The 20,551-nt window shown below is 40.3% G+C and overlaps 2 protein-coding genes across 3 annotated transcripts in view; one reads left to right on the top strand and one right to left on the bottom strand.

Annotated features, from left to right (window-relative positions):
* Positions 1–4,777, top strand: part of aspnat (aspartate N-acetyltransferase) — a 23,336-nt gene extending 18,559 nt beyond the window's left edge. For both annotated transcript variants that reach the window (XM_086166157.1, XM_086166158.1), the window contains one exon: positions 1–4,777. This exon is cut by the window's left edge and continues 3,201 nt beyond it. The gene's annotated coding sequence lies outside the window, so the exon portion shown is untranslated.
* Positions 4,778–6,364: 1,587 nt separating this feature from the next.
* The window catches only part of poln (polymerase (DNA directed) nu), a 45,309-nt gene continuing 31,122 nt past the window's right edge, over positions 6,365–20,551 (bottom strand). Inside the window, exons 17-22 of the mRNA XM_086166159.1 lie at positions 17,354–17,485; positions 8,560–8,670; positions 7,849–7,927; positions 7,372–7,439; positions 7,115–7,176; positions 6,365–6,893 (exon numbers count right to left, since the gene is read on the bottom strand). Of these exons, the coding sequence (XP_086022285.1) occupies positions 6,801–6,893; positions 7,115–7,176; positions 7,372–7,439; positions 7,849–7,927; positions 8,560–8,670; positions 17,354–17,485 (545 nt within the window). The 3' untranslated portion in view covers positions 6,365–6,800. The remainder of the gene's footprint in view (positions 6,894–7,114; positions 7,177–7,371; positions 7,440–7,848; positions 7,928–8,559; positions 8,671–17,353; positions 17,486–20,551) is intronic.

Below are 20,551 nucleotides of genomic sequence, written 5' to 3'. Positions count from 1 at the left end.
CCATTGACTTGAGATGTTGATTTATTTTATTTTTAAATTTATTTTAATTAGGTGTAAGCAAGACAAGGGAGGGATATGATTACAAGTGGTCGTAAAGCTATAAATCCTCAAGAGGAAGCAAGTGGCTAATGCTATTTGGATTTATTGAATGCTGGGTGGTGGATCAAAATGTTTCTTGGTTGATTTACTGGTTATTGGGGCATATCATCGCAACTGTCACAGGTCTTGTATTCAACCAGCTTCAGTTGTGGTTTTCCAAAGGAGAAAAATAAAACTTAGCAGTGGCCATTTACACGATGCAAAAGAGAACATCCATTTCTGTGCAGTATGTAAAGCAAGACAGCAGTTTACCTGTGAGGTTTGTCATATGGAGAAAGTGGACCCACTGGCAGCACAAAATTGTCATAATAAGAAAAGACAGCTGCATGTTTAGACTTGAACTGACAGATCAGACTTAAGTATAAAATGATTATTGTTTGACTTATGGATATAACTGTAGTTATTGATAGAAAAGTATGATCCTCACAACTAACACAAATTGACTGTGCCTACTTTGGCTTGTGGAATTGAGCTTCTGAGGCATTTCCTTGTCTTTAGATTAGAGTGAACGGCAGATTTCCCTATGGAGTGTCACAAACAAACGCAAAGCACGAATGAATTAAACAGCAAGTTTCAAAAAGTTATCTCTGGGCAAACAACTGAAAGATGCCTCGCACCTCCTCGATGATTCCGGTTTGATTTTGTTTGATACAGAAGGGACAGTGTTTTTCATTTGTTTAAGCAACAGCTATCGCTGACTTGATTTCACAAATTTCAGTCTGAAAATGTTGTTAAAGTTTGTCGTAGCAACTGGACTTGTTCTGAGAGACGAGATTCTACGACAAGACCCGTGACGTGGATGACTGAGAACCCACACAGACATTACGTGTGTGCACCACACCCAAAGTTTGTCCTTCTAATTGTGATCTAAACAGCAGGCTATCAATCACCACCATTTGACTATTGTGACAGCCAATCTTTACTAGTGCAGAGGCATCAGATGACTTGAAATAATACTTTTGAATCTGGAATGCAAAATGAGTTCTCGCTTCAGTCTATCGCCATAAATGACCTCAGCGGTTACGAGTGACACAAACCATTTACAAGATCCGTGAAAGATCTGGAAATTGAGAATGGCTTTGCTGACGCGGACTGTAAAACAAACTGGTTGGCCAGTGTGGTCCTCTGGAGGAATGTGAATACTTCCCATTCTGAGCAATACCTGCTACTGCTCAGTTTTTGCCTGATGACATTTAAAATGCTCCTTTTTTTTAAGGAAAAATTATTATTCATACTGGTTCATACTTAGAACAAAGGTAATATAGTTCAAAATGCCTTTGCCACGGCCTTATGCACTAGAATAAAATGCTGGAGTTCAAATAACCTGTGGACTGCATGGTTTAAGGTAGTTTATGGGTGATTTAAAATTGTAAATGAAGTGCACTGTCTATATTGCATTTTACTAGTCTGAGCAATGTCTGTTTACTATTCTATGTGAATGCTATGCCCTGTGAACTCTCACCTCCCATTTAAAACTGTTAATACATACTTAATGTTAGAATGTAGAAGATTAATCTGTATGCAAATTCTATCAGAGTGTAAATTTCGGTACAAACCAGTCCTCTGAAATGTTCTGCTAATGTACAATCCGAAAAAATTCTCACTTTTACTGTTTGGTTTTCTTTGTTTGAGTGTGAGTTTGCTTTCAAATTGGTTGAGGTTTGAGATAAGTATGCTGCATAGAGGCCTCTCCAGAAGGAGAGTCCTCATTAAGTCCAGAGTACTTTAGAACCCAAAAATGATCATCTGATACTCTCTCTGATAGCAGACACAAAGGCACAAGCTGAGGCGATTGAAGCCAAGCCTTTAACCTCAGCAGTTTTTAAAACCAGAAATGTGGCCGCTTTCCATTCAGGCCATTAAGGGGAAAAAATGGTTAAAAACATCAGTTTTTCACATCAAATAGTATTTCAGAACTGCACAAATGAACAGAACCTGTGTGTGTTGTGTTACTCTGAAGGCATGTGTCAAAAACTGTCTGAGATGCCAGCACTCACAGGAATGAATGTAAACTGCCAACATTAAGTGATTTTATGTTATAAATCTTTCCTGGTTGCTGTTTTATTTTCAAGAGAGGGATCGAGAAGAGTGACAAGCAGCTATAAGTTATTTTATCAAGTCAGTAAACCACTACACTAGATGCTAGACATTATTTGTGATTGTAAATAGGGTTATCTCCATTTATGGTGGATATATTATTTCCTGCAAACCATCATTTTTTTTTTCAAGTTCTAACCAATCATGAATCAAAATTTTGTTTCCGTAGATGGTTGTGGTGTGGAATGTTCCACCTAACAAGGAAGGCGAGGGGTGAGGGAGGAATGTGGCACATTGACAGTTAAGGGTGGGCGGGTAGGAAGTGGTGGTCGGGGGTGGGGATGTGTGTGCAGTGGGGAAGTAGGAGCAGGTCTGCAGCCGCAGAGCTTAACAGCATGGACTCCCTCTCTCTCTCCACCTTTGGTGAGGACTTTACTCCACTGTGGCTGATACTGAAGGACTCATTCTGGACTGAGGCCGCAGGTGCCAAGAACAAAAAAAAAAAACAAAAACAAAAAACAAAAAAAAAAAAAAAAGCACTTGTAGCACAACTGTGTCTTGTTTTGCTATTACAGTACAGGTAGTTTTAATTTTTTACATTTCCTACAAAGAATATGGATAAAGTTTCTTTTTCTCCTGTATTACAGACATGACGTATCATTAGCATATATGAGACATGATACTACGATGTATAATTCATATTCTTGCCCATGGCTATTTTTGGAAGAGGTAATCCGCCAAAGGTGATTGAAACTGCTGCATTTTTATTCCTTCTGTGACTATATTTTGTTCAACACGATCCTGTTCTTATTGGTATTATTAGGAAAAATCTTGCCCATGTGCCATCGAATCAAGCAATAAATGCAAGCGACTAGACAAAACAACAAATAAATGTCATACCACGGTAAGGATTTTATTACAAACGATGAAATGCTGCATTGATGTTATCCCTTATACGTAACCACAAATACAGAAGCCTGAAGGGGTGTTTGATTGTAAAATGTTTCTGTTTTTTGTAGTTTTCTTTACAAACGGGTGTCGAAAACGTGCTTTTTAAAAAAAGTTTAAGTTGAAGTACACACGTGTACCTCTGCATATTTGTACAGATGTCAATAGGAACTAGGAAAACTGACACATATGAGTATGTTCAAGCAGACAGGAAAAAGATGGCGTCGCCGCACTCTGAAAGTCGCATCTGGTGTGACCATAAAGACTTCGAGTTTACATCTTTCACTGAGACATGCAGGGCATACGTACCATCACAACTGTGTCACAACAATTGACAATAACAAATTTCCACACGCCGCAGCTGCCAGAATCGCAACTCACAACCTTGTTGACTTTTCTTACGAGTAAGATTCAAAGTCTTTTTTTGAATCTGTAAGATAGTAAATGTAAAATTGTAAAGTATATTTACTGTAAATAGCATTTGGGGGTCATTTTTACTCCTTTTGTAACAGAAACTATGGATTTAAAATATATAAAATTATATTTTAAAGATGTTTAGAGCACTACAAAAGAATTTCTAATGTAATGCAGGTGTCCTCATCTGCATTACCTCACAACTTTACAATACCGACTTACAGCCACTTTCAGGAACTACACGCCATCTTGGGCTGTGAGGCCCACACTTGTGTGCTCAGACACAGCCTTCCTTGTCCCGCCTGTCTGCTTGAACTGTCAGGCTGTCAGGGAGAGCCAATCACAGCAACAGCGGCAGCACTGTTAGCTCATAGCTCACCCTTGGCCAGGGCCTTGAATATTGGGGGCTCTGGCCTGAGCGATCTAGCCAGTGTGCTGTTGCAATGCAAGGGGCTCTCTCTGCCCGGGAGCCCTGTCATGGCTGTTATCTGTTGCCAGGAAACCGACCTGCACACAGCACAGCAGGGGATTGATATGTAGCCACACTGTGGTGAGGCAGGCAGGTCAACCAGCTGGCTATGATAGAGGCATGGAAGGAGGAATTGATGGATTGTTGGGTGAGACTGATCGGTGTAGGGGGAAGGGAGTAAATTGCAGCTGCAGGAACTTAGTAATTGGTGGTCAGGGGCTCTATTGTGTAAGGAAGGGGGCTTAGACTATACAGACAAATTGGAAAGAAGAGGCCCATAGGTAATTTAGAAATAAGTAAAATGGTTTATGGGGTGCAGGGAGTTTCTGAATTAAAAAGAAAAGGATAAGGATGGGAAAAGAATTTGCATGATAAAAATGTCAACAAGGGAAGGTGCAAGCATTGACTCATGCAGTGTGCCAAGAGTTAGTAGATGAAGTCTGGAGGCTGTAACATAGTGAATGTGCTGCTGGTAAAACCAGGCTGCCCTGACCTCAGTGAGACTGCAGCGAGGCCTGATTTTTCTTTATTAGCTATTATGTATCGGTTCCCTTTCTGCATTCTCTTGATAGAGTGCTGTAATGCCACTTGGGGATTTCTATTATTATTATTATTATTACTATTATTATTATTATTCTCATTATTATTATTATTGCAATTTTGAACCCTTTCTTTTATACTGAGACAACTGGAACACTGTATCGACGTAAAGATGGGATTTCCTGCATAATGATGATTGATTCAAAAACGGATGTACATATATTGTATCAATTAAAAATGACAATGCATTAAGCTTTTATATGCTGCAAATCTAAATGTTGTTTTTTTTTCTTTGTCACAAAGAGTTGAGAGTACCACAGGGAAGAGAAGGGACATCCTACTCGCCGAGAATAATTTGAGATATATTAGATTTGAAACAATAAAAGTGTCTATAATCTCATCCGCAAGGATACGTGCTGCAGGGTATACTTACACACCTCATGGTTGCCATGGCAGCTAGGTGAAGCTCATGCTGTTTCCCTTGGCAACTGCATTCTCCTGGGGGAGTGTAAGGCCACCATTCGCTAAAGTCATTGAAGTGAAGGCATCACTCATTGAAATTAGTTAACTCAAAGCCAAATTCACCTCAGGAAAATTCTAATATCTAAAGAAGTCAAATAAATTATTTTTCAGCTACTTTTCAAATGTGTATGTGCAACTACTGTCACTTCTTTGCACTCATACCTAGCAATACATATAACAGTGTCAGTATCAACAACTAGTGAGAACACAAATGCCAAAAATTCAGGTTTATTGGTATTTTTTGTCTGTAGACTTACTTACATTTGACAATTCTTCTCCAAAAATGCGGTACACTCTGGAATTTCCACATACTGGTCTCGCACTACTCTAAAAAAAAAAAAAAAAAGAAAAAAGGGGAGGGGGTATCTGTGCACTCTTAAACCACAGAACAATGAAAGAATAGAGGGGCAGATTTCCATAACACTGTTCACTGTTCAGTGCTCTGCTCACACTGACCTGGTGAGAAAAGCTTCCCTCACATCAGCAGAGTCACGTACGAAGAGGCCATTCCTGGTGGAAATCCCACATGGCGACTCCTTTGTATCAAAGGAAAGAGTGAAACCCCCTTATCATTGGTGGCCAAAGTGGGATGACAATTTAAAGTGATAATGTAGTTAGGCTTTGCTTAAAATGTCAGAGGGAGGGTGGACACATTTTGGTAGACTTTAAGAGTCTTAATTGAAGGACAGAAAATAAGGGGTGAAAAGAGTAATTCCAGACAAGGAAAACTTGGTCAGTGTGTCTGGAAGCATGTGAGTGCTTTCATGGAGGCTTGATGGATAAAAAGTATGGGTGTGTGTGCTTGGAAGCATGTGTAGGCATCAGTATGAGTGTTTGAGGAATGTGTGTGTGTGTGTGTGTGTGTGTGTGTGTGAGAGAGAGAGAGAGAGAGAGACAGAGAGACAGAGAGGTATGGAAGAAGACAAAGGGGGAAATGGGCTACAGCCAAGGGGATAAGAGACGGGCTGGAGGGTGAAGCAGTGGATACTTACAGCTGAACAAAATTGATTCATCTGTTCCGATTCAGTCGAACACATGGGGGAAGTTTTCATAAAATATCCTTCAAAATGATATAATGGCTACATGAGATTTTAATAATCGGACCAGATTTTTCTCACATTTTAAAATTATTTTCTTGCAATTTTTATATCAGGCTTTGTGACTAATGTACATATAAAACAGTACTAAAAAAAAAAAGGAAGAATGAAATGATTGGATTTTTATGGGAACTCAGCGAGTCCAAGCTTTATTAATCACAGACATGGATAAGTGGATAACAATAAAACCTTATTTTTTAACAGAAGACTGGTTACAGTATCTCCAGTGTGCCGCTAAGTTAATGGAAACATTACAACCATATCCCCTTTTAACCAATAGTCATTAAGAACGTCACATTGGCAACAAGGCAGAGAAATAGTGCTCCTAGAAAGACAGTGTACAAATGGAGAAGGAAAAGAGGAGCCATAACGTTTTGCTGGATAAAGACAGAAAAAAAAAAAAAAGAACTGGTGCAATCCAGTCTATGGTTCCTGCCGTTGCCCACGGATACGGATGGAGTGAAAGCAAGAACTAGGAGCTGGAAGGAGCTGCAGCTGCCTGGTTTCCATGGCAATGTGGATGCAGGACAAAGTAAAGAGAGGAGTGTGAGGTAGAATAGAAAGCGTCTCAGACGGTGATTGTAAATTGTATTCAGTAAAGAGGTGTGGAGATGGATGTTGAGTGTGTGTGTCTGAGAGAGAAAGAGAGATAAAAAGAGAAAAGACAGAAGGACTCAAAGACGAGAAGACAGAAACGTCGCAGGGATATTTAGCTCTGACATGGATCCCCAGGACTTGCCACTGGAGACTGCCACCTTCAGGGGGACCTGGGAAATGCGTACACACACACACACACACACACACACACACACACACACACACACACACACACACACACACACACACACACACACACACACACACACACACACACACACACACACAATCAAAATATGCTTATTTGATGGTGACAAATGTGGGAAATGGTATTCATCCTGCCTCCTTCAGTCTAAGTCAAGTCAAATTCTCAACAGTTCCTTTCACTCACTTTGAGATGGACTCCTAGAGGCTCGATGTGCTGAAAGGACTCCATGGTGTTCTTCACCAGTGCTGCTTACAAAAATTATTCATTCAAACACACATTAATAATTATTCCTGGAACTAAAACTGAAATTTAAAAATAAAATTGAATAAAAAGATGAAAAACAAACAACCCTGAGAGCAGGATCACTAACTTATCAGAATGACTAAACATGAAATATTGTGAAATAATAAATAGTGCTGACAGTGGATTTGCTGTTTTACCTGCAAATTGATCGACCTGGGAGTCTTCCACCTCATACAGGAGTTCATCGTGGAGCTGGGCAATTAGCCTGCAGTCACAAACATACAAAAACACGAGTCCCCTCTCACTACGGCTTACAATCTTCCCTCGATTGATCTTCCCTGGTAACTCAAAGCCCAGCTTTAACTAAGCTCTCCATTTACTTTGGGTCCTGCTCTCTCATTACCCTTTACAATATATCCATCTCAACCTTGTGGTTTTTTGGCTGTCACTGAAAAATTCCAGTAGAATGATGGGTATGTAACCACAGCGGTTGTTTTGGAAGCACTTTTGAGCCCTTTTTATTTATTTGGCCGGTGAGTTCAGCTTATCTGTGCTGACAATTTGGAAGCTGATATGAGAGAAAAGGGAGTTTGAAAGACCAGAATGTAACATAGGTATGTGGTAAGGGGATTCTTTTATAGGTTCCCGCCAAACCCATAGCTTTGGAGGTTTACCTTGCGGTGAGCAAGCTGGAGGAAGAGACCAGTTTCAAGATTTTGATCATGGCCATCTTGCAAAGATCAGCTGCAGAACCTGCGGGGACACACACACACACACACACACACACACACACACACCTAAACTAAGTCTCAAGCACCTCTATGTATAATGACGGTCTGGTAATGGTTAGTAAACACACTCACACACTTCCATATGCACACACACACACACACACACTTCCACACACACACACACACACACACACACACACACACGCACGCACACACACACACACACACACACACACAAAAGACTAAGTGCAGCGGTAAACGAGTACATTCAACAGAGCATTGGAGGAATGTTATTTTAATGGGTTTGCACAGAAACAGACAATGAAAGCCATATGCTGTCAGATTTCCACTTCCAAAACAAAATTCAATTGCAAAGGAATTGTTTGAAACAAATTGGTCCTTTATTGTAACTAAGTCACAGATAGGAATTTTTAAAATTGGTCCTTGCACTTCAACTTCAGAACCAAGGAAACTGGTAGAATATGAATACATTATTATTTGTATTTCTACAAATATTTCTTGATTGATGACTGCTGAACCAATTAAGCATTCATTCGTCAATAGAGAATCTTCTCTGGCTCTATTTGATAAAATATTGAGATAAAATGACACCTTTTAAAACAAGCAATAATTAACACCAGTTGATTTTCTGACCTTGGACCACAAAGTTGACAGCCTGCCTCTCTGCCTGCATGCGAACAGCCCAGTCTGGGGAGTTAATGTTACGAAAGGTCCGTCGTCGACCCATGATGGACAACACGTATCCTAAACAAAAAAAAATTGGAATTTGTGTCATAATTTGCAACCACCATTCAGAACAGACCCTGTGCTGTGATTATGCCATACCCTGATCTGAAGCACATCGACACTTGTAAATCATAATGCCCATAAACAGATATTCAGTTTAAATTCAAGATAATCTGCTCCTTTGCGATTTACAAATTATTTATCAGATTAAAGCAGAAGTTGTATCAGGAAACCATGAGTGATTTAAATTATTTAAAACATGGTACCCTCACTTTTTATATTAATTCGGGTCAGTATGTTGCAAATATCTCGCCCAGTCACATTATAGAAATATACAGCATATCATGTTTAGAAAAAACTACAGAAAAAAAGACTGGTGTTGTTTTAAAAATGTATTCTGAATTAGTTGCAATATATATTTATTCAAATTTACCAGTGGATTCAATAGTTTAAGTATTCAACCAAGAAACTGGAAAAACGTAATTAACTATAATATATCCATCCCTCTTTCTCTCTCCCTATATACATTTATATATATATATATATATATATATATGTATATATGTATATTTATGTAAGTTTATTTAAATGATAAGGAAAACAGTTTAGCTTTTATATGTTAAAGCTATGCTTGTTTTTAAGTTAAATAATATGATAGATTTTGTTTCAAATGTTATTAATATATTTCTACCTTTAACTGTCAGTATGAAGTACTTTGTCACTACATCTAAACTCAAAACATTTCCAATAACATCTGAAAACAGCAACAATACATCACTTTTTATGAGCCATCTCTCTTTTTAGACAAATAAAAAGCCTCGTGCTGGACTGGACTGAGGTGATTTACAGAGGAATGTTAAAAGTCATATGTTGATCTTGCTTTGTAGGTGAATAACAGCCTGCTAAACACACGCTAAATACAACAAACAACCACATGACACACACATTTATACTCACAGCACGGTCACATGAACGCTCAGGTAACAAGAATGTGTGTTGATGTCACACACACACACACACACACACACACACACACACACACACACACACACACACACACACACACACACACACACACACACACACACACACACACACACACACACACACAACACGTAGAGGTGCAAGCATTATTACATGCAGGTATGCGGCACACACAAACTCACACACACAGGAGACCAGTACATTCCACCAGCTGGACAATGGGCGAGGCTTTACAGCTAAATCCCTCTAGTATCCCTTACTATGAGGAAAGCAGAGCGGAGCATGAAACCTGAATGACCCTCTTCCCAGAATGCACACACAAACTCTCGTGCATAAATTGGTAGGAAATGAGCTCATGACAGATAGTAGCGGACACAAAAAACATTCTATGCTCTGTGAATTGACCCATGACACAAGCATGTGAGCTTTTCAACGGGAAAATGACCTTTGTTCTGGGCCCCAACGGCAGAGATGAGCCGTCTACTTTGAGTCAGTGTTAATAGCACAAAAGCAATTTTCAAGTACAGAGAGCAGAGATTGTGAATCACATCCCATATGTGTTTGGCATAACTTCTATCTTCCTCTGACCTCGGGAAAGACTGGTGCTTTTAAACTCCTCTTGAACCTTACATTTCACCGACAACAGCGAATATTTGGGAATAGATATGACTAATTGTATGATTACTAGAAAACTGCTAAGAAAATTGATTACTTTTAATATCTTGTGAGCAGCTTATTAATCAGTGGGGTTCACAATTTTTTTTTTTCTGTGCGGAGCTGGAAAGTGTTGAATTATTCAAATACATGAATAAATCAGATAAGCGCCTGACCTACACAGTCCTGAAGAAACCAATTTGTGACTTTCTTTCCAAAACCATTTTTAAACTCTTCCCAAATATTACCTACATTTCTCTGTTTCTTTACAGATTTGATGATTTCCCTTTTTGCTTCCTTTTGTTTTCCTGAAGTTGCCTTCCAGGACAAAGATTCCTTTTTCATCAGTGGTGTTCAGCGGACCTATACTACTGCTGTAAATCACTGAGTGGACAGACGAGTCCCATGGCCTGTTGCAGTCTGTTCCACCAATATTGTGTGACAAATCAATCAGAATACTTTGAATCCAAATGCTTGGAATCTGCAGCACCTCAAAGTAATCAAAATGCGATTAAAGTGAAGGATTCTATCTTTGATTTAGTGTGTAAAATACATATATTGCATTCATTCTTTTAGAAGTCACAGATATTACTAGCTATTTTCAAAGACCTAAATGTAATAGGAGCGTGGACAGAAAAGTCTCGACACTCAGTTGCCCCCATGCTCTGTGACGAATCAAGCAGAAAAAAGGACTGCATTGCCAAATAATAAAACCTGGCCTATTCTTGAGAAGGAGAAGAAGGAATGCAGTGATGAGCTCAGCAACACCATTAGGCCTGGAGGACCACAGAACATTGACCACCAAGTACGACTTAAGTGGATGAGCGAAGAATTCTTTTCCTAGTGAAGAAAAGCCCTGTCATGAAATCTGGCCAAGTTAAGAATGCTTTTTGGGAAGCCAGGTTATTGTTGTGTGAAGATGTAAATAGGTTACAAGTCGATGTAAACCAACCCTAACGCATAGGAAGGGAAAAAAACCCTTTTTAATCTAATATCTAATTGCTTCATTAATGTCCTTGCACTGAAAAGATGAGCTCATGACAGAATGATGGGAAGAGAAAAGTACAGAGCACAAAAGGAAAAGGTCCCACATCATCTGTTCAAACATTGTGGAGGAGGTGTAATACATGTGCATGGGTGGCTGCAGACAGAAGCAGCAGGATAAATTCCTAAGGCCTTCATTCTTGCTCAGATTTGGCAGAATACTGCCAACATGATAAACATCACATAACAGATCTCACTATGAAAATAACTGAAGAGTTTTCAATAATCAAGTCACTCACATGATCTCAACCCATTAGAACATGACTTTCTCTCTAGTTCTGAAGACCAAACTAAAGGCAGCAAGATCAGAAACAGGCAGAAACATATGGCTGATATTACAGACTTGGCAAAAGATTTCATAAGGATCAGTCTCACAGTTTATTGATCCCCGTGTCACTTTCATCTACGTGTCAAAAACGTCCTTTTTCCATTCATTCCAAGCCCTTGAAAATAAGTGTGCGATATAACTGAAATCACTAAAGGTCACACATATCTCCCGTTTCATTATGACTGGAGTAGCAAACTAAGTGATAGCTCTCAAACAAGCCAAGCTCAAATACTTGTGGGCCTGACTGTAGCTTGGAATGGTTTTGATTTTCACAAACATGTGACAATATGGCAAAGAGGCCCATGTGACTTCCATTTCACAGTTAAAACGTATCTAGATAAATATGTGTCTGCAGGAACCTTAGCCAGGAAATGTGTGTGTGTGTGTGTGTGTGTGGGGGGGGGGGTGATAACAATGAAGAGTGCATTCATGCACAAATCCTCTATCCTCTCATCAAAGGTATTTTTTAAACAAGAAATGTTGCCTACCTGTTGCCCATCCATTTTTAAGACAATTAATAACAAAGGGTGAGAGGCACATGTACAGAGGTGGTGTCAGCTAATCTTGGTATCACATGACATACACACACATATAAACTGTATGTGTTTGTGTGTGTGTGTCTGTGTGTATATATACATAAATACACACAGACACACACACACACACATAAATATACATATACATATTATATATATATATATACACACACACACATAAATATACATATATATATATACACACATACAAACACACATGTATATATATGTATATATATATACATATATGTATATATCGTCATCTTGGTGATATTGTGACTCTCAATATTGGGTCCTCTACCAGTGGAGCTTGAGGGATCTGCCAGGATCCTGGTTGTTCTCAGGATTTTGCTCTTCTGAGATCTCAGATGTTCTTCCTGGAATCTGCTAGAATCATTTTACCGCTCCAACGACCCCAGCACTACTGGGACCAGCTCTGCCTTTATGCCCCACCTCTTCTTCAACTCTTTCTCAAAGCCCTGGTATTTTCCCCTCCAGTTTCTTTTGCGTTGTCTTCCTGACATCGCTGTCACTTGGGATCACTACATCACCACATGGGTCTGTGCTGCCTTTTGTTGTTCCACCACCATAATATCCGTCACCAGTATGTCCATCTGGAACTAGAAGTCCAACAGGATCTTGGTCATTCAGGCATCTTTGCACCTACACTCACCTGCCACTTTATTAGGTACACCATGCTAGTAACGGGTTGGACCCCCTTTTGCCTTCAGAACTGCCTCAATTCTTCGTGACATAGATTCAACAAGGTGCTGGAAGCATTCCTCAGGGAGTTTGGTCCATGTTGACATGATGGCATCATAAGGTTGGCGCAGATTTGTCGGCTGCACATCCATGATGCGAATCTCCCTTTCCAACACATCCCAAAGATGCTCTATTGGATTGAGATCTGGTGACTGTGGAGGCCATTTGAGTACAGTGAACTCAGTGTCATGTTCAAGAAACCAGTCTGAGATGATTCCAGCTTTATGACATGGCGCATTATCCTGCTGAAAGTAGCCATCGGAAGTTGGGTACATTGTGGTCATAAAGGGATGGACATGGTCAGCAACAATACTCAGGTAGGCTGTGGCGTTGCAACGATGCTCAATTGGTACCAAGGGGCCCAAAGAGTGCCAAGAAAATATTCCCCACACCATTACACCACCACCACCAGCCTGAACCGTTGATACAAGGCAGGATGGATCCATGCTTTCATGTTGTTGACGCCAAATTCTGACCCTACCATCCGAATGTTGCAGCAGAAATCGAGACTCATCAGACCAGGCAATGTTTTTCCAATCTTCTATTGTCCAATTTCGATGAGCTTGTGCAAATTTTAGCCTCAGTTTCCTGCTCTTAGCTGAAAGGAGTGGCACCCGGCGTGGTCTTCTGCTGCTGTAGCCTATCTGCCTCAAAGTTCGACGTACTGTGCGTTCAGAGATGCTCTTCTGCCTACCTTGGTTGTAACGGGTGGTTATTTGAGTCACTGTTGCCTTTCTATCAGCTCGAACCAGTCTGGCCATTCTCCTCTGACCTCTGGCATCAACAAGGTATTTCCGCCCACAGAACTGCCGCTCACTGGATATTTTTTCTTTTTCGGACCATTCTCTGTAAACCCTAGAGATGGTTGTGCGTGAAAATCCCAGTAGATCAGCAGTTTCTGAAATACTCAGACCAGCCCTCCTGGCACCAACAACCATGCCACGTTCAAAGTCACTCAAATCATCTTTCTTCCCCATACTGATGCTCGGTTTGAACTGCAGGAGATTGTCTTGACCATGTCTACATGCCTAAATGCACTGAGTTGCTGCCATGTGATTGGCTGATTAGAAATTAAGTGTTAACAAGCAGTTGGACAGGTATACCTAATAAAGTGGCTGGTGAGTGTAGGTTACATGCAATGCAGGGGCTTATCAAGACTCTGGATCCTCCTTACTGGGATTCTGGGCATGTAGAGCAGGTAATCACTGAAGGGCCATCTCCCTGATGTCCATCCATCCATCCATCCATCCATCCATCCATCCATCCATCCATCCGCCCATCCATCCATCCATCCATCCATCCATCCATCCATCCATCCATCCATCCATATTCTACTGTTTATCCTGCACTCAGAGTCACAAGTCATGCTGGAGCCTATCCCAGCTGTCATTGGGCGAGAGGCAGGGGCACACCTTGGACTGATCGCCAGTCAATCGCAAGGAGAAAATCGGACAACCAGAAACCCACAGACATGGGGAGAACATGCAAAACTTCACACAGAAAGGTACTTCAGTGTCCTTCGTGCTGAGGCCGAAGCACTAACCACTGCGTCACAGTGCCGCCCCCCGGATTTAAAGTGTATCGTAAAAATTTCAACACATTCTTTTTTGTCCTCTCCCTTCTATGAGGATATTTTCTTGGCTTAGTCAGATACAAAAACTGTTTTTCCCCTTCTCTTACTGTAATTGAAGAGAAAAATGGAAACGAAAGGTAAAATCGGTGTCTTGGGTGGGGGGGATGAAGCGGAGGCGTCATTTTGGCAAAACATAAGGAAGAGAGCAAGAGAGTCAGGGAGCGACCAATGTCTCATTAATTAACTGCTGTCATATTAATTAATATGTGTGGATGTAACATAAAAAAGACGGTAGTATAGTAAGTATGATCTTTATTGTGAAGGTATAGGCGATTTGATGATTGTCTATAGTGATCTGGGATGGTCTGCATAGAAAGTAACCCGATTTAATGACCATGACTTCGGTGCTTTTACAATGACTGAATGAAGAAATACACAAAGAGATGGGCTAAGAAAAGCATAAGACTAAAACAAAAAAGGGCAGACAAGATAGTTAGATATATGACACAAAAGAAGCGTGGTGATTAGGGTAATTGTATAGTGTGTACATAGTAAATTGTAAAGCCACGGAAACCATGTATGCATGGAGAAGTTTAAGGTACATGGACAGCGGAAGGGTTGGAGGAAGTGTAAGCTTTTTTGCTTCAGATTTACGAGGACTTATGCTCTTATGTAACGTTGAAGACCAACGATATCATGATTTACACCCTGAAAACTGTCAGGACACCAGGATTGAGTGTAGGTTACATGCAATGCAGGGGCTTATCAAGACTCTGGATCCTCCTTACTTGGATTCTGGGCATGTAGAGCAGGTAATCACTGAAGGGCCATCTCCCTGATGTCCATCCATCCATCCATCCATCCATCCATCCATCCATCCATCCATCCATCCATCCATCCATCCATCCATCCATCCATCCATCCATCCATCCATCCATCCATCCATATTCTACTGCTTATCCTGCACTCAGAGTCACAAGTCATGCTGGAGCCTATCCCAGCTGTCATTGGGCGAGAGGCAGGGGCACACCTTGGACTGATCGCCAGTCAATCGCAAGGAGAAAATCGGACAACCAGAAACCCACAGACATGGGGAGAACATGCAAAACTTCACACAGAAAGGTACTTCAGTGTCCTTCGTGCTGAGGCCGAAGCACTAACCACTGCGTCACAGTGCCGCCCCCCGGATTTAAAGTGTATCGTAAAAATTTCAACACATTCTTTTTTGTCCTCTCCCTTCTATGAGGATATTTTCTTGGCTTAGTCAGACACAAAAACTGTTTTTCCCCTTCTCTTACTGTAATTGAAGAGAAAAATGGAAACGAAAGGTAAAATCGGTGTCTTGGGTGGGGGGGATGAAGCGGAGGCGTCATTTTGGCAAAACATAAGGAAGAGAGCAAGAGAGTCAGACTTAGGGGACAGTGAGAAAGAGGTGGGCTGAGTTTTGGGATGAATAGAGCAGAAAAATACTCGCACCATCTCTGATGGATGCATCACCATGGTGATGAGCTGAATTAAAGCCAACTGCTAAGCACATTATCACTGCGCCCCCTGGGAAAGTCGAGGTTTCCACAACTGTTTATTCAAAGCATTTTGGAAGAATAAGTTCATCAAGCGGCTGTGTGACAGAGAAAATGGAAGAGATTGTATTTAACACTGGTGATAGAACACCTGCCACTACAGGACTCCAGTACAGCCATTTTGATATTAAGGTCTACTAACCTAGATATCTTTCAATATAAAAATGGACACTCACACACATACATATACACACACATATTTGTGTGTGTGCGGGTAATGTAGGACTACTATGGAAATTGTGATAAATGAGGCATTTAGCCTTCATCAATTAAATTATTTATTCATATATATATCAACATATTATTCATCTTCAAATTATCTATTTCTCAATTACTGTGCTTGAATTCAGCAGTTACTTCACTTGATATACATAAATAAATGAATGATATACATGTATTAGAGTGGGGAAACAATACAGATGCATAGTTAGTTAATCTAATCAGTTTAAGTTGAATTAATACTTAAAATCTGTATATATACATATTTTATATATATATATATATATATATACATATATATATACACACACACACATACATATATATATATCTTTTGCCGAAAGAATAATGAGAGCAATATCACCTAGTAGCATAGAATACAAACGGATAATTAAAATGATCCAGAAAAGGACAGGAAAAAAAGGGTTTATTTTGGGCTGAAATTCATTTAATGACGGCATTGTGCTCTAGGCTCTGGTCTGAATCAAAGCATTTTCCTCAGGTTAAGGGTTGGGAGACACTGACAGACTTCTGTTGCCTGTCTGCCTGCATTGGGCTCATGTGCTGAGCAGGATCAGGGTCCAAGTGCAGACTTTACAGTATTTCTTGTGAACATGTTCGAGTCTGAGGTATGCCGTGTCCCATCTAAACCTCCACTGCTTCCAAATCCCCCATGCACTACATCACCTTCAAGTACTGACCTGCAGTAGTTTGTCTCATTACTACCAATCCAAGCAGCTTCTTCTTCCTCCACCAAAAGACCAAAAGGAGTTTTTACAATTCATCAGCTGCATATTTGGGCCCCAACTCAACCATATCCCTTCTTATTGAGACATCTCTGTTGTGCTTGACATACATTTACTAATATCCTTTTAATTATTCTATATTCACTATCACCCTAATCTTACCCAAAAATATGCAATGCGCTGCTAATTGATTTCCAGGCGCTCACATTCAACCTTCAGTTACTGGCTCACGTGGGAAACACAGCGAGAACATGCACGTGCAGACAGAAATGTACCTTGCTTGTGACACTGCTGGATGGTCCTCTGGATGAAAATCTGCACCCCCCTGTAGGTCTTCAAAAAACTGTCCTGGAATTGGCTGGCCTCTTCAACACTAACCCCCAGGATCTCTGACAGGCGTTCGCGACCTACAGGGAGCGACCCATGTCTCATTAATTAACTGCTGTCATATTAATTAATATGTGTGGATGTAACATAAAAAAGACGGTAGTATAGTAAGTATGATCTTTATTGTGAAGGTATAGGCGATTTAATGATTGTCTATAGTGATCTGGGATGGTCTGCATAGAAAGTAACCCGATTTAATGACCATGACTTTGGTGCTTTTACAATGACTGAATGAAGAAATACACAAAGAGATGGGCTAAGAAAAGCATAAGACTAAAACAAAAAAGGGCAGACAAGATCGTTAGATATATGACACAAAAGAAGCGTGGTGATTAGGGTAATTGTATAGTGTGTACATAGTAAATTGTAAAGCCACGGAAACCATGTATGCATGGAGAAGTTTAAGGTACATGGACAGCGGAAGGGTTGGAGGAAGTGTAAGCTTTTTTGCTTCAGATTTACGAGGACTTATGCTCTTATGTAACGTTGAAGACCAACGATATCATGATTTACACCCTGAAAACTGTCAGGACACCAGGATTGCTATTTGGCCTTTAAGTTTTTGGTTTGGAGTCTGACCTATCTTTGTGTGTAAGATGTATGCTTTACTTGCTAATTCAGTTTTCTTTTTTTTTTCTTTTTTTTTGTCCATCTGTGTACATTCAGCATATATTGTAGTTCACTGTCTTGGGCCAAGAGCTGTAAATATTCGTCTATTGTATCTATCAAGCAGTTTGTTCCTTCCTGTGTAATTTCAAGTCATTCTCCATCATTAGTTTCTTAGCTCTACAGCTAGATCCTCATGAAAAATGTTTTCATTTTTGTATTTCTTCTGACTGCCTGCTCCTTGCCTGGATTGTTTGCATGACAGAAAACATTTGTAACCTCTTGACCAGTTCACTGACCTTTCTGTCCAGCGATTTTACCCCTTTTATCCTGTAATCCATTTAAAACGAAAGACTCCCACTGTGATGTGATAAAGCGATTCCTGTGTGCTTCTGCTCGGGAATTATTTGGCTGCCAAGAGATTTAGGGACAAGAAATTCTACACGGACCTAAAATGCCCCCCTCGACAACAGAATCATTTTTTTTTGTGTTTGTTTTGCTTGCTTGCCGCGGGTAATGCATCATCCTATCATTATCGACCACTTAGTGCCAAATTCAATGGTTATTTTTATTAAAACAAGTTCAAGTGCAGTACTGATATAAAGAGTATATTGGTCAGAATTTATGACATTCCTTGAGTACTGAATCCTGAAAATCATCTGCAGAGACACTATTACATTTTATGATGATAATATAATTGCTCACCAGTCCAGTTCTCCGCGAGATTGCTACAACATTAAAGTTTTGCCTTTGCCACATTTGCCACTTTCTTGCTGCCAATCCACTATAACTTGCCACTGTCACCTGATTGAGCATCCTAAGATAACTTTTGTTATGAACACAAGATGTATAAGTAAAATTGAATTGGAAAGAAGAGAGGGGCTATTTTTTGGGAGGTCCGTCAAGTAGATAATGGAATGCATTTAAATGACTTCAAGCTGGTGTAACTCTAAGCGAAGCACAAAGGCATGTTCAACTTTTATGAACTGAAATATGACATAACCAAGGTCTTATTCTCCAATGAGTCCAATATTGTTTTTCTGTGTATTCACTATTGTGTATGTGCTGCATATTAGACTCAGTATTTTTCATGTGGGTGTGTGACTGTGTCTTAGGTGTATTAACTCCAGAAGTGTCAAGTGTGAGAATCTGGGCGAATCTCAGCATTATTGTTGAATGAGGTCAGTTTAGGGAGTGACCTCTATCCCTCATTACTGACGCCCCCTGCATTACTTCTCTCAGGCCCTTCAATCTTTTGTCTCCTAGTTCTTGTCTGTCATTTTTTCGTCTGATGTTGAGACATTCTTTTGCAGATACTGTGGCCCTGCATAAAAAAAGTTACTATATATCCCCTAAGGCAAAAACAATGTTGTAAATTGCAAAATGTGCAAAAAGTGACTGAAGGCCTGCAAACAATCACTTTAATCTGATCAAACAAAAAGACACTAGAATACCCAACTGGGCATTCCACCTTTGCTACCTCCTTCATGTTATATTTTTCTTCCAACATCACTGCCTGACCATCTTACTACTTGACCTATTTGTATACATACATATGCATATGTGTGCAGTCTGCGGCGACCCTGCCCCTCCTCCCTAGCCTGATTATTGTCTTGTAGAGAAAGCTTCATTTTAGTATTCGGTATCCATGGAAACGCATCCGCCTGTAAAGGGCTGTCTGTCTATGCTGATCAGGCACTCCCTCCATTCCTCTTCTGGGTTCCTCACTCAGCCCCACCTTCTCCTTGCTCTTCCCCTTTCCCCTACATTGCTTTCCTCTCCACCCCCTCCCCTATTTTTTCAGCTTTAGCCTACTTTTTCTTTATATCAGCCATACTACTCCCAGTTTCTCAGTTCTCTCTCTCTTAACATCCTCTAAATCACTCCCTATTTTAATGCTGACCTTTTTGATTTCTGAATGGCCCTTGTTTAGTGTCCTATGGATGCACCTGTTCCTCTGTGTGACTGCCTCATTCATAGCTACGCATGTTTGCTTTCTCCTAAAGTAGAAAATGCCACAGAACACCCGGTCATCCGCTTGAAAGCATTTGTTTTGTAGACCTAATGGGAGAAGCCTGAATGTACTCAATGCAAAGTAATAACCCCTGGTCCAATTCCTTGTCTGTACATTGGGATGTAAATCATGTGATTAAGGGCCACCGCTGATTTGTTAATTGAATCAAATGTCTGTTTGGGAAAATATTTTATCTAGGTCACAGGGAGAGGCAAGCACAGAAAAGTAACTGATTCAAATGGGGCAAACATATGGCAAATCTTTCCCTCTCAGTAAAAAAAACAAAGGACGATGTAAATCTCAAATCATTTTTTACTTTAACATTTGCACTGGAGGCCATATTGACAGAAATTTAGAAATTGGTTGTGCCAAAATCAGCACACACTGAACTGTCCATTTAACTTTGTTCTGACTCAGAGAAGAATGAACCTTTATTATCAGACTTACCACGCAAAGCCAACGGTAC

This window comes from Fistularia commersonii, chromosome 19, assembly GCF_037954325.1.
Source record: "Fistularia commersonii isolate RoL2024-O1a breed Wild chromosome 19, RoL_Fcom_v1.0, whole genome shotgun sequence".
NCBI classification, from domain to species: domain Eukaryota; kingdom Metazoa; phylum Chordata; class Actinopteri; order Syngnathiformes; family Fistulariidae; genus Fistularia; species Fistularia commersonii.
The sequence above is the reverse complement of the archived record's forward strand: the minus strand, read 5'-3'. Positions and strand labels throughout refer to the sequence as shown.